We start from the raw sequence: 14,430 nt of genomic DNA, 5'->3' as shown, positions 1-14,430 counted from the left end.
TCCTGTCCTTTTCCAGGGTAACTCAGTCATGTACATCTGTGTGCAGGTGAGCATCTATGACCAACACACACATTTCTTTTTAATTTACCCACACAAAGAACTAATTGAAGATATTACTATTTTGTCTCTTCATTCACTTGACAAAAGTCTCCCTGCATTACCTTTACTCTTAGAAATCTGGTTTTTTAAAAAAAGCTGGAAGTGTACAGACTTTCACTAAAATGTCTATCCAACACAAGCAAAGAAAGAAGTTTGGTAGGTTGGTTTGTTTTGTTTTGTTTTGTGTTTGTTTTTATTTTGGTGAGGAAGATCGGCCCTGAGCTAACATCTGTTCCCAATCTTCCTCTTTTTGTTTGAGGAAGATTGTCACTGAGATAACATCTGTGCCAATCTTCCTCTATTTTCTATGTGGGATGCTGCCACAGCATGGCTTGACAAGCGGTGTGTAGGTCCATGCCCAGGATCTGAACTCGTGAACCCCAGGCTGCCCAAGCAGAGTACACAAACTTAACCACTACACGACCAGGCCAGCCCCAAGAAGTTTGGTTTTAATGTATTAAAAATACTGAAATGCACAAAATACATGTATACATGTATATTCCCATAATTCCACACTTTTTAAATCATATAAAGTAGGAAATTCAAGAGCTCAAGTTTCTTCTCCATCCATTCATCCAAGGTACATACTTTTTCCCACATTTTCTCATGTTTACAAAGACGTGTCTTTATATAATACAGTTTTTAAACATTAAATTCTGATATAAATGTGGCATTGCCAATTACCATCTAAAAATATCATTAACAGCTTTTCTGGTCAGTATATAGATCCATCCCATCCTTTTAATGGGTGCGTAATATTCCATTGTATGGATATAGCATGATTTATTCAAGGTAACTTAACCTTTATCTTACTGAAAATGCTGAACCATTATGAAAAAAGTGCAATGAAGCTACATGAGATAAAGAAGAAATATTTTGTTGTAGGAAAGAATAAGAATAACTAATACTTATTGAATATTTACTATCTGCCAGGTAATATTCCAGGAATTTTATATATTAACTTATCTAATTTTCATAACAACCTTAGGAGGGTTACCATAGTTATCCACATTTTATAGATGATGGAATAATTTGCCCAGGTCACACAGGTAGTAAATAATAAGCTGGGATTCAAACACAGGTAATCTGTTTCCAAAGCATATGCTCTTAACTACTCTTCCATAAAACCTCTTGAAAAATGAATAATTACCAAAGTTATATTTTAAGGATTCAAGTAAAATGAAGTGAAAATAGAAACCAAAGGAAAATGTGGAGAAAAAAGTCCTTAAAAGAGAAAAGTCAACAGAGAAAACCAAAGAATGACAGAAAAGACTATACTGAAAATTGCAGAAATTAAGGAAAACACATCCTTCCCAAAATAATTGGCCAGGTCAACAACCAGTGAAGAATATCAATAATGGGGTTGAGATAGAACTGTAGGAAGTGGGAAAGGGCAGCACACTTCAAAAGGATTGAAACCAGAATATTATCTTACATAAGATCTATTTTAAATTATATCCGAGATGTTGCACATGAATAATCCACACAAATGGTGGATGGAGGTGGCCATCAGAAAGGCAAGAGAAAAATCAGAATGAAAACCGACCCGTGGGTAAGAGCGATTTTGCACCAGAGGCCTCAGACGACACGCGATAACTGCTCTGCCGACTCGCTGACGTAGCTCCTTCTTATGCTCGTACACCAAAGTGTACATATGCATATATAAATGCATTTTCCTGAGTGCCTATATTTATTTCTTGGCTCAGACTTCTAAGAGTAAACTAAGGGCTACAATATTTTTCAGGAAATCTACTTTTTAGATAACTATAACAGGATCCTCATGTTAAAAACATTAGGTACCTCACTTTTGATCAAAACTGGACACAAACGACAACCTCTGACTCCTATTAAGGTCTCTATAACCTCTGGAGGCCTCAGGTATTTCTAAACACTTTAGAAGGCTGGGATCCATATCACTGTAGATCCATCTTTGACAAAACAGTTTCCAAAAATTTAGTTCGCTCCAGTTCTCTCCTCCAGGCAGCTGGCACGAGCTCAGAGAATGAAGACAAATTTTTATGTGTTGCCAAAGGAAAATGTAACAAAGGAAAATGAAGGAAGAATAAAACTGATCTGATGTACCCCCTGCCCCTCCAAAAGAATCACATGATACATTCCAAAACCAAAGTGATCTTTGGATTATCAATTCTAATTATGCCTGCCTGCCTACCACCTTGCCCTTCCATTAGAAGAGAGAGTATCGTTAATTTCAGCATAAAATTAGCAATGAAAGAAAAGATCAATATTCAAAATTATTTAGTCATCAAAATAAGTATTGTTAAATTAGAATGCTATTGATAAAAAAAAGATAATAGTGAAAATGTTAAAGTCGGTCAACGGCCACTTTTAGAGGAAATCCCATTCATAAATTCACTCAACAACCATTTCCTGGGAGACTAAGGTTTTGCACTCTAGAGGTATAGCCATGAACAAACACCCTCCTTTATGGAGCTTATATTCCAGTGGGTGAGACAGGCAGGTGGCGGTATGTGTCATAAAGAAAGACAAGGGGAATTAGAGTATGAGGAGTGGCTAAATGGGAGGGTCATTTTAAGTAAAATTGTCAAGTAATACCATCCTAAAAAGGTGACATTTCAACAGAGACCTGAAAAAACTGAGCAGAAACCAAATGGGAAACATGGAAATCACACAGAAAAAAGAGCACTCCAGAAAAAAAGTTAAAATAAATCTATTCTTTTTTTTAATATATTTTTTATATTTTTCTTTTTTTTTCTTTTTTTTTTTTTTGAGGAAGATTAGCCCTGAGCTAACTGCTGCCAATCCTCCTCTTTTTGCCGAGGAAGACTGGCCCTGAGCTAACATCCATGCCCATCTTCTTCTACTTTATATGTGGGATGCCTACCACAGCATGGTGTGCCAAGTGGTGCCATGTCCGCACCCGGGATCCAAACCGGCGAACCCTGGGCCAGCGAAGCAGAACGTGTGCACTTAACTGCTGCACCACCAGGCTGGCCCCCAAAATAAAACTATTCTTGAATTAAGAATCAATTTTCTACTGAAGATATCCCCTTCAGTGCTACGATGATGTCATTAGCACAAAAGTGCTTGTGCTGAACTGTGCTGACAGCAAAATAAATTCTTTTCTAATCCAAAAGAATTTACTCTCCCATGAACTGAAGACATATGCATTCTTCTCTTCAAAGTTTAATAGACTAAATATACCTATATTTGCAAATATGTAAATGTTTATAAAAATCACCATAGAAAATAACATTCAAAATAGTTCTACCACATCAGACAACTAATTTAATTAATGTATCAATGTAGTAAAAATTTAAACCACATATTCTCTCTAGACAATACATAATAACTAATTTTAAAAGTGTCATATCTGGAATTTCTCTGGAGCCATCCCCTTTGTTCACATTAAAGTTTTTTTTTCTTAGTATTCCTCTTTACGTCTATTTAGCATATTAAAGTTCTCTCTCTCCTTTTTTTGTTTTTTTAGTGAGGAAGACTGGCCCTGAGCTAACATCTGTTGCCAATCTCTTCCTTTTTTTTTCTCCTCAAAGCTGCCCAGCACATAGTTGTATATCCTAGTTGTAGGTTCCTCTAGTTCTTCTGTGTAGGATGCTGCCTCAGCATGAGGGGTGCTAGGTCGATGCTTAGGATCCAAACTGGCAAACGCCAGGCCGCCAAAGCAGAGCACAGAAACCTAACCAGTTGGCCACAGGGCCAGCCTCTAAAGTTGTTTGTCTTTTAGACTATCATCCATATGTTTATAAAGCATTACTTAAAAACAACAGAGAAGTGTTTTAATGGCAATATATAAACTATTGCAAAATGAAAGAATCAATGGTTCTGTTCTTTGGCAAAAGGTACAAATTTATAATTAAAAGCATACTCATACCAAAGCTGCCTGGAAGGAGTTTAGAAATTTGATTTCTTTGCAAATGGCCATAAAGTGTGTTCCTTTCTGCTTCAACATAGTACCAGACATACAGTGAGCCTTCTAAAAGACAAGTATATTTTATTTCAGAGGCCTGGAACAAAAATTTTGGTACACTAATCTTATGAAAAAGAGAAATGCAAAATACACAGAGACAGAGAGAGAGATGCTAGTATACTTGCTTTAAATGAACTAAAATAGGAAAAAAATGGATCTATAGAAAAAAACATATTTGGGGCAATTAGTTATTTCAAAATGTTTTATCTTCAAAAATATTCACTACAGAAGTCCTCTACGTAGCAAGCTCCTAAAAGTTGCATTTTAAATTATCGATTTCCCCACAAAAATTTGATTTGCACACCATAATTAGCTGTCTTGCCAAAGGTCCATTCATATATTAAAAAGGATCATTTATAGAAAATATGCAAGTAGAGCTTAATCTAAACACACACTAACTGGGATTTTGTCATGATACTGGTTATGGAAAGTGGGTCTCTGCTGTGGAGGAAAATCTCCCAAAGCTTTTGTTCTCTAGTTTAAAAGGAATCTGTCAGAAAATAGTGTCGCCATTACCCAGAAGTTCAAATTTTGGGTAATATAATTTTTAATTAGTTGCACAAATTTGGGACAAAGACTCCCGTCCTTACCTCCTTATCACCACCTCAACTCCCAACCCACCTTAGCCCCGTCTAATGTAAGGGAATCCCCCACTTACTCATCAAGCAGCCACCACCCACGGTTAGTCTAACCTTCACTTTGTTCCTGAACCTGTACCAATTCACAATTCAGTGAAACTGAACATCGAGAACAAGGCTATGCAGCTCAAAAATGGAAGAGGCTAGTCATCCATCAGAAAAATCTGGACACCTTAACACTCAGAAAATTTAGGATAAAAACTGAAATTCTCCAATTCGCTTCACTAAGTTAACTTCTTCTAAAAGACTGGGCCATACACATGCACAAAACTGCCACAACGCCAACGTTTTACAGAAACCAGAAGCTGTCTGTACACGATAGGTGTATTTTATTCTCTGAGTGGCATAATCTGAACTCAGATGTTTGTACTCTAAACCTTCTGGCCCAGAGAGGGAAAATGTGCATCAATTATAGGTTGCAGTTTATTTTAAGTCTGTTTGAGTATGACTCAAACTGAAATAGAAAAAACAACAAGGGTATGTCTGAGAAATTTCCTTAAGTGCTTATCCTAAATTAATCACAATTTGTATACAACAAATTCATATATACTCGGGAATAAATACATGCATAATATTTTTTAAGGTATAAACACAACCAACATAATTTTTAAAATATAAATTCAAAATATTATATTTTAAGTAATTCTATATGGCTGGAAAATATTTTAAATTTAATTTACCTGTATAATCCATAACAAAGCAACAGGCAGGGAACCGGGCACCTTCCAAAGTACAACTCTATCAGACACGAAATGAAACAGCTCCTAGGACAGGCAAACTGCTCCGGGGAAAGCCTCCTGCCATGTGACACTCAGCACACGCACACTTCTGCTTATCTTGACTCAAGCTGCAAGGCTGTGGCTCTGCTCTCCTTTGCCTGTTCTTTTAAAATCATCCTTGGAAAAGTCTCTCTTAGAAAAGAACCGTTATTTCTTCCCATTTCATTCCTGTATTATCAGCTTAAAACTAGGAAAAAGATAAATTCTTTTCTTTCTCCAAATAAAAAGAACACAAGATACCTATACTTCATTCTAGTGTAGTACTCAATGTTACAAACCCACAGAACCTGAAAGGAATCAGCATACAAATTTTTAGGAAGAATACAATTTTGTCATTATGTTAATTCATTTGATAGGATGCAGATTTGATCCATTTGAAATACAGTTGATCAACTTGTAAACAAACCTAATAAAGGTGATGAAAGAACAATCCTTTAAAGCATATCTAAAACCAACTCATTTGTCTGAGTCCTGAAACTGACATCAGACAGAAAGGCCATATGGTCATTCCTGAGACACACTCTATCTGGTGTAATCTTTTTTTGTGTGTGTGAGGAAGATTAGCCCTGAGCTAACATCTGCTACCAATCCTCCTCTTTTTGCTGAGGAAGACTGGCCCTGAGCTAACATCCATGCCCATCTTCCTCTACTTTATACGTGGGACGCCTACCACAGCATGGCTTGTCAAGCAGTGCCATGTCTGCACCCGGGATCCGAACCTGCGAACCCCAGGCCGCCAAAGAGGAACATGCGCAATTAACCCCTGTGCCACAGGGCCAGCCCCTGGCGTAATCTTTAATGTCACACTGCCATGTACTCTGAGCCATCTTTTCCTATATTGACAATTGTTTTAATTTTGAGTGTGTCCTGACTAAAACTTTAAATAAGCTTTACCAATGGCTACTTCATCTCGATACAACAATTCTTTACCTTGCCCAGTAAATAAATTTTAAAAATTCTTATCAGCTTTCTTTTTTTTTTTTTTTTTTTGAGGAACCTGAATAGTTGGACAATTTCCAGTTTAGAGATATATTAAATATTCTCCCAAAGTGCAGGTATTGGTTTGAGAGTGGTTTTGTTGGAGTAGTGGGATGTTTGTTTTGCTTTTATTTCACTACTTTCCTTTCCACTGAATAAGTTTCGTCTTAAGATAATTACAAAGTTGACAATACTATAAAATATAATTCTAATTTTCAATACAATATCAAAAGTATGTTTAGTACAGAAATCTAAAAATTCTGGGCTCAGGGGAACGGGGGACGGAGGAGGGCGAAAGGGGCGATTAGGCACATATGTGTGGTGATGGATTATAATTAGTCTGCGGGTGGTGAACATGAGATGATCTACACAGAATTCGAAATATATTATGATGTATATGAAAAAAACAAAGTGAAATATATATGGGAAAAAAAGAAAAGCACTAGAACTGATGACAGAAAAAAATGTGACATTATATGACAACTATGAAAAGAAATGCTTTCTTATAGCTAATTAATAACTAACTAGAAAATATTATGAAAAAAGGTACTATCCACAAGAGTAACAAAAGTTTTAATATTACTAGTAATAATCTTCAGCCTGTGAAGATTTTAGTTAAAATTACAATGATTTAGACATCAAAATAAATAAATAAATAAATAAAAATTCTGGGCTCAATAGCATCATTTAACAGATCTCCCTGATAATTTTACAAAATAAAAGAGAAAGCATCACTCCCTCAGCCATCTAGTCAGCATTGCATTTCCATAAGCAGATCCCATTACACCACCATTCTGCTAACAGTCAAACGCTGTTAATTTTCATCAACCTCACCTGTCACTGTTGCTAAGCAGACCTGTCTCACTTCTTGGGCCCTAATTCTCTTTATCTTAATCTAGAGTACAGACTGGGAAGCTTTCCACGAGCTATAAAAATTTGATATCGTTTCTTCCTGGTAATTAAGATGTATAAATGGTTAAAACATCAATGCCATGACTGTTTTAAAATGGTAAGCTCAAAATGCCTAAGAATAACTGTCTTAATTTCCACACAACTTACAAGTGTGTGGAAACACTGATAGCCATTATCAGATGTCATATGAAACGACATTTTATGCCTTTCACAATTTACTACTCTTAGCATGGATTTTTAAAGTTCTTGCCTAATTATTTGAGTTGCATTATTTTAAAAGCAATTGTTTTATTTTTATCCTTCTTTATATTTTATAATTCTTGTTTAAGTCACAGATATTCTATTAACAAAATGAGAACATAATGAAAAAATCCAAATTAGAAAGTATAAGATAGATGGATAGATGAGTGGATAGCCAGAAAACCTACAATCTCCAATCAAGTGATTTGCCACACCTAAGAAAGCCAGCAGAGGGCTGGCCAGATGGTGCACAGGGTAAGTGCGCACGTTCTGCTTCAGCGGCCTGGGGTTCACTGGCTGGGATCCTGGGTGCAGACACGGCACCGCTTGGCAAGCCATGCTGTGGTAGGTGTCCCACATAGAAAGCAGAGGAAGATGGGCATGGATGTTAGCTCAGGGCCAGTCTTCCTCAAAAAAAAAAAAAAAAAACAGCAGAGCAGTTAAGAGCCAGGCTTTGAGTCAGACAGAGAAAGTTCAAGTCATACTTTAGCCACTTACTAGCTTGAAGATCTTAAGCAAGTTTTTAAATCTCTCTGAGCCTCAGTTTGCTCATAAATTAAGTGACAAAGGGCCTAGATCAATGCCAGGGCCACGATAACAGCTAATATGTAAACAGCAATGTGGACCAGGCATTGTTCCAACTCATGTATTAACTTATTTAACCCTCACAACAACCTTCCAAGGTATTAGCCTCATTTTACAGATGTTAAATTATTTAACTTAACTAAGGTCACACACTATACATAGCAGAGCCAGGATTCACCCAAGTAGCAGAGCTCAGGCTCCTTGTGCTTAATCCCTGCACGACACCGCCTCTATAGAGCAGGCGATCACATAAATGGGAGCAAAACAAGAAAAATCAATTCCAAAAGCTAGGCTCTTTCTTTCCAGTAAAACCAGTCCTGCAGTTTGCCAAATATTTTAGTTTAGAGTTTATAAAAATTCCGGTTTTTTATAGTCTATGTTCAATTTTAACATATGGAAAAATTAGACAGAGAAATAGAATGAAAGGGATAATGTTTAAAGTCATTGTGAGAGCTTAAAATGTGAGTTGCATTAGCCAGTTAGGCAGAAGTAAGTACAGAAAGCTGTAACCATAAAAGGACCTGTACTACTCCCCACACTCCCAGCAACCGCTAAGTCTGTCCCCCTCTACTTTTCAGTTCTCCAAATGTCACAGTAGATACTACTTGCCCGGCCTCAAGAGTTTGAGCAGGTTCCTCTGACTGTAACTTCAAAGCTCACTCAGAAGGGGAGCCTTCAACTAGATCCCCCTACCGCCTTCTCCAACAATCTTTCTATCTCCATCTCACCCTCAGCAAAGCACGCCCAGATGCACCCCCATCCCCAGCAACAAGCACATCACAGTCCTCCCCAATACGTAGTAATAAGTTACCAGAGTCAGAGATTCTGCTCAGGTCACCTGTTCTAGCCTATGGGCCAGGGACCACTACCCTAACTGTAGCTAACTACTCAGCAGCACCCTTGAACCCCATCCCAGGTTCCTGAGACAATTTAACCCTCCGCAGTCCAGGCTGAAAGAAGTAGAGTTACTGAACCAAGAGACCTGAGGTCTAGGGGCCCGCCAGGTGGCGCAGCGGTTAAGTTCGCGTGCTCTGCTTCGGCAGGCACCAGTTCAGATCCTGAGCACAGACCTATGCACTGCTTATCAAGCCATGCTGTGGCAGGTGTCCCATATATAAAATAGAGGAAGGTGGGCATAGATGTTAGCTCAGAGCCAATCTTCCTCAGCAAAAAGCGGAGGATTGGCAACAGATGTTAGCTCAGGGCTAATCTTCCTCAAAAAAAAAAAAAAAGAGAGAGAGAGACCTGAGGTCTAGCCTTAAGACTGCTACTCATTCCCCTCTGATCTAAGTCCTGGACCCTCCATAGGTGTCCATTTCCTCACTGGTAAAACAAGGAAGTTGAACTGGATGATCACTAAACTCTAGTTCAACTCTAATGATCTAGGATTCTACTTTATACCAATTACAGCCGGATGAGGAAACTCAAGTAACTCCCTGAAGGTAGCTGCTCCTCCTCCTCTAGCCCACACCATCCGCTCTTCCATCCTCCTGGGGCTTTAGGAACAGCCACACCTCAAGGGTGGGAAAGCAGGGAGCCAGGGTATAAATCCAGTGCATTTACCTTGAATGGCTGATGCTCCGAGGGAGCATCCAACTGTTTACAGGCACACTTTCCTCTCTAGACACAGCCCTAGTTATTCTACTCAGCCTAGGGGTGAGGAGAGAAATACAAACATTCACAACACACACATAGAAATAACTGTTGAGGGCCCTGCTTACTGGAGTGTTCACGGCCTGGTAGTCACTCCTATTAGGACAATGAGGCCTGGGTGTCAGCAATAAAGCTTCTGAAGGAGACCCTCCTTCCAGGACATGACTGAGATAGTCTAGACAGGGAGTGCTGAGTTTTCTGTAGATGACAGCTCAGGAGCTGAGACACCGCTCTCCTCTCTCTCCCTTTCAGGCTTCCTTTCCTATCTGGAGCAGTTCCCGTGTGTGAGTCCACAGCCCTCCACCCTCCCCAGAGAAGGAGAATGAGCACGGTTCCCACTTCACTCTTCCTTCTTAAACCCCAAAACCATAACTTTACCATAATATCTTACATCATATTTATTACTCATATAATAACTCACTTTGTTGCACATTCTAAAACCTTAGAATTAGATTATAAATGCTCACCCTGTTTTTCCACATTTCAGAAATGATAAAAAGGGGGTTTCCCCCCAGTCTCTATTCTCACCCTCCTTACCAACAACTCAGAGTTAAGTCAAAAGGCCTTAATGTTATGCCTCATCCCAACTTCCCCTTACTCTGAAATCAGAACAAACTTTACCAAAGATGTTGCTGTTCTCCCAGGCTTCTGACCACCCACTCCAGCCTGCAGTTTCCTCAGCTTTTCCTTTCACATTCTGTCATCCTTCATTGGCTTTGCTTACAGAGCTCCAAGACCGCTATCCCATAATGTGAGAAGACTCCACAGCAAAAAGGATTCTCTGAATGAAGAAGATTCTAACAGAGTGAGCCCACCTCCTCCCATGAGTGAGCTCTAACCCCCACACCTCCAAACTTATAAGCTAAGACAGAGGAGCATCAAGGACCAACCAGGTAACAAAAGAGCCCTATGAAATAAGAAGGGAACTCAAATGCTCAACTCAATACCACGACCCAGCCCAGCGATATGCATGCTCCAAAGCAAAGTTCAGAATCATCCCCAGAAAGCACAAAAGCACAATTATGACCAAAGCATGGTGCAACTTGATAGAAGATCTACTTTACCAAACTCCAAACCTTCAGATAAGGGCTCTCTCTAGACAGACAACCCCTGTTTATTATGCTGTAAAAGAACGGTGGTAATGGTGGCAGGATCGAAAGCTCTCAGCGGCGGCAAACTCAGACTTCTTATAAAGTAGCAGGGCCACTTCTTTCTTACATGAGCCACAAGAGAACGGACATCCAGTAACCACAGCTGGAAAGAGGGGGGAAATAACTTTTATAAGAGGTGGAGTATAGTCTCTCAACCACTGATGTTTTTCCTCTGTCAGAAGATGACTGTAAAAAGAGACATTGGTTTAAATGTTTAAGGGCAACCAATAACAAAGAATATATATCAATTAATCTTGATGGAAAATTAAGCCATGAGAAATAGGATTAAAGTTATTAAAATGCCTGGTAAAAACATGAAAGATTTTCTTCCCACAAATATGGATCTAACAAGAAACATGTTTATTCATTTTACACTTTGAAAGTGAGTGTCATTTTATAAAATGTATATAAAATTATATACATTCGAATCAAAGCTCTAGTGGAAAGATCACAATCAAAATCCAGGTTTCTACCACAGAGAGGTACCCAAGCCAGACATATCCCTCTGTAGAAAGCTTCTTTAGGCAGACCACAGACCTTCCTGTGTGGTTTTGGTCTGTTCACCTGGCTGGCAAAAGGAACCACTAGAAAATAAGCAAAGGAAGTCAAGAAAAATAGTCATGAATGGACTATTATAGTTGTCCCAGAGGCAAAAAAAAAACAGTGGAAAAATTCTTCAAGAAAGCTGGAAGTATTCAGCTAGAGTTCTTGGTAAGTAAAGAAAGTCACAAATTTCCATGGTACTCGAAAATACAAATCATTCTTGATGTTCTGTAACAGGGGTCAGCACACTTCTATAAAGGACCCAACAGTAAATATTTTAGACTTTGTGGGACCATCCAGTACCTGCCACAACTACTCAACTCTGCCACTTTAGTGCAAAAGTAACCACAAACAATACATGAATGAATGAGTACAGCTATGTTCCAATAAAACTTTATTTTTAGACTGTGAAATTGGATTTCTTATAATTTTCATTATCATGAAATATTTTTCTTCTTTTGAATTTTTTCAACCATTTAAAAATATTAAAAAAAAAACGCATTGTTATTTTGCAAGCCACACAAAAACAGGTTTGCCTATCCTGTTCTACAATCTTTACTGTAGTTGATCTAACCTTTCTCTGAAAGAGCTCTGATCTTCATTTAGATCTCTGCCTCTGACATGACTCACAATGGTAATGGATTCGCCCCAACAACTGCTTGATGGATCAAGGCTGGGAATTCAAGAAAACTTCCCCGACAGCTCTCTTTATTTCTAATGATACTATGAGCAACACTTAGTCTTGACAGCCCACATGACTTTGTTCACTCCCTATCACATTAGAATCAGTGGTAAATGCTAAATCGACTTGTGAGAAGTCAACTACTTTCACAGGGTAATAAAAACATTTCCAACCCACAGACATCTCTAGCCCTCAAGAATTCTATGAAAATGGAAATCGCTGGTTAAGATTTCCAAATCTTCTCAATTATACTATCAGCCAGGAAACTTTATACAAAGTACACTCGTAGTACAAAACGCAAGTAAAAGTCAGTTTGGTATGAGAAGATCTGGCCCTGTTCACCAACGACAGCTGACAGATAATTCTTGAAAACAAGAAACTTCGATTTCACTCCTAACGGCACAGTTAACTACTTTGGCTAGCCATTTCAGATCAGTACTTCATGTATGAAATTAAGAAATAGATTTAGATTATTTCTGAGGTCTTTTCTTGCTCTAAAAGGCTTGTAACGAGCTACACTTATCATGATATCTGAGCTAGCCCACTGAGAGTTTCAGCACTTACCACTTTTCATTATCCTTAAACTAAGAGGAAGATAATTTCCTCTCTGCTCTTTTATCTCCAGCTTTTTGAAAGGCCATTGAAAATAGATTTCTGATCAGGACAACTGCTGACCTCTTAGAAAGAATCCAGTCTTAACACAGATATAACTGACTCAAGAGAAAATGTAATGCAGTAGAATGCTTGGAAGCTGTTTCTAGAGACAGACCTTTGCACCTGCTGCAGCTGTAAAATGCAAGCTGTGGAGCTTCCTCAGAACGAGAGCCTACAGTCAGCTCCTTCAGCTACCACAGAATTTGTCTTCAAAATTGCTTCAGTCCTCCACAATAATCGCATCCTTGACCTACAGGAACCACACTGCAGTCTGACTCTAGAATCAGGCAGCCCTGGATTTAGCCCCTGCCATCGATCCTTATAAACTGAAAGCTATTCACCTCTAAGCCTCACTTTCCCATCTGTAGAACCAGGATGCTGTTGTTGGCAGCAATCGAAATGATATATACATAATGGTCTATAAATATTGATGTCTTTGGGAAGACATCTGCCACACATTGATAGGTTTGAAAAAAAATAATTTACAAAGAAATAGGAATAATATGATAGCATTTTGGAGTTTTTTTGAAAAGCAATCAGTGGAAAAAAGGAAAGAAATTCTGACACATGCTACAATATGGATGAACCTGGAGGATATTACACTAAGTGAAATAAGCCAGTCGCAGAAAGACAAATATAGTATGATTCCACTTATGTGAGATACCTAGAATAGACATATTCATAGACAGAAAGTAGAAGGGTGGCTGCCAGAGGCTGAGGGGAGGGGAAAATGGGAGTCGTTTAACGGGTATGGTGCTTCAGCAAGATGAAAAGAGTTCTGAGGGCTGGTTGCACAACAATGTGAATGTACTTAACACTACTGAGCTGTACACTTAAAAACTAGTTAAGATGGTAAATTTTATATTATGTATATTTTACCAGAATTTTAAAAATTTTAAGTAAATTTTTTAAATAAAATAAAATTTAAAACACTTTTAAAAAGTATATAGTGAAGGCCAGCCACAGTGGCCTAGTGGTTAATTTCAGCACATTCGAGTTCAGCAGCCCAGTTTGGTTCCTGGGCACGGATCCAGCCCATTCTGTTCATGGCCATGCTGTGCTGTCAGCCCATGTAGTAAAAAATAGAGGAAGACTAGCATGGATGTTAGCTCAGGACTAATCTTCCTCAGCAAAAAGGAAAAAGAAGAAAGCATACAGTGGATATCTCTGGCAGAATTACTGATGATTTTTACTTTTTACTTGATACATTTCATCACTGTTGCAAAAGTGGGCAACCTCACTATGAAAAACATTCAATACAGAAAAAAAAAAAGGCATTTCATTTTATATGTGAAGTAAGCCTAAAAGCCCAAAAGCTGTGAAATCTACCACCTAAGGGTCCAATTAGTCTTAACATACATTAAGATTAAATACAGTAACCAGGAACTATACATATAATTAGGGTCAGAATGACTGGCTAAAAGAATAATAATAGATTGGTTAGAATAAATTATATTTCTGTTCTTAAATTTATAACATTAGATGGCATTTACACAAAGTTTATCTAAATTTTACTTTTGAATAAAAAGGCATTATAAAAATAAATAAT

At 38.2% G+C, this 14,430-nt stretch overlaps 1 protein-coding gene across 13 annotated transcripts in view; it reads right to left on the bottom strand.

Annotated features, from left to right (window-relative positions):
* The window catches only part of ST7 (suppression of tumorigenicity 7), a 257,760-nt gene that overhangs the window by 196,003 nt on the left and 47,327 nt on the right, over positions 1-14,430 (bottom strand). For 2 of the 13 annotated variants that reach the window (XM_070616378.1, XM_070616374.1), the window contains exon 1: positions 5,385-5,538. The exons of 9 other annotated variants lie outside the window; for them this stretch is intronic. In XM_070616378.1, the coding sequence (XP_070472479.1) occupies positions 5,385-5,397 (13 nt within the window). In that variant the 5' untranslated portion in view covers positions 5,398-5,538. Of the gene's footprint in view, positions 1-5,384; positions 5,539-14,430 lie in introns of those variants that run through there. 2 more of the 13 variants (XM_070616366.1, XM_070616371.1) reach the window with 2 other exon arrangements.

The sequence above is a fragment of the Equus przewalskii genome, chromosome 4 (genome assembly GCF_037783145.1).
Source record: "Equus przewalskii isolate Varuska chromosome 4, EquPr2, whole genome shotgun sequence".
Classification (NCBI taxonomy): domain Eukaryota; kingdom Metazoa; phylum Chordata; class Mammalia; order Perissodactyla; family Equidae; genus Equus; species Equus przewalskii.
Note: the sequence above shows the minus strand (reverse complement) of the source record. Positions and strands in the feature narration are given on the sequence as shown.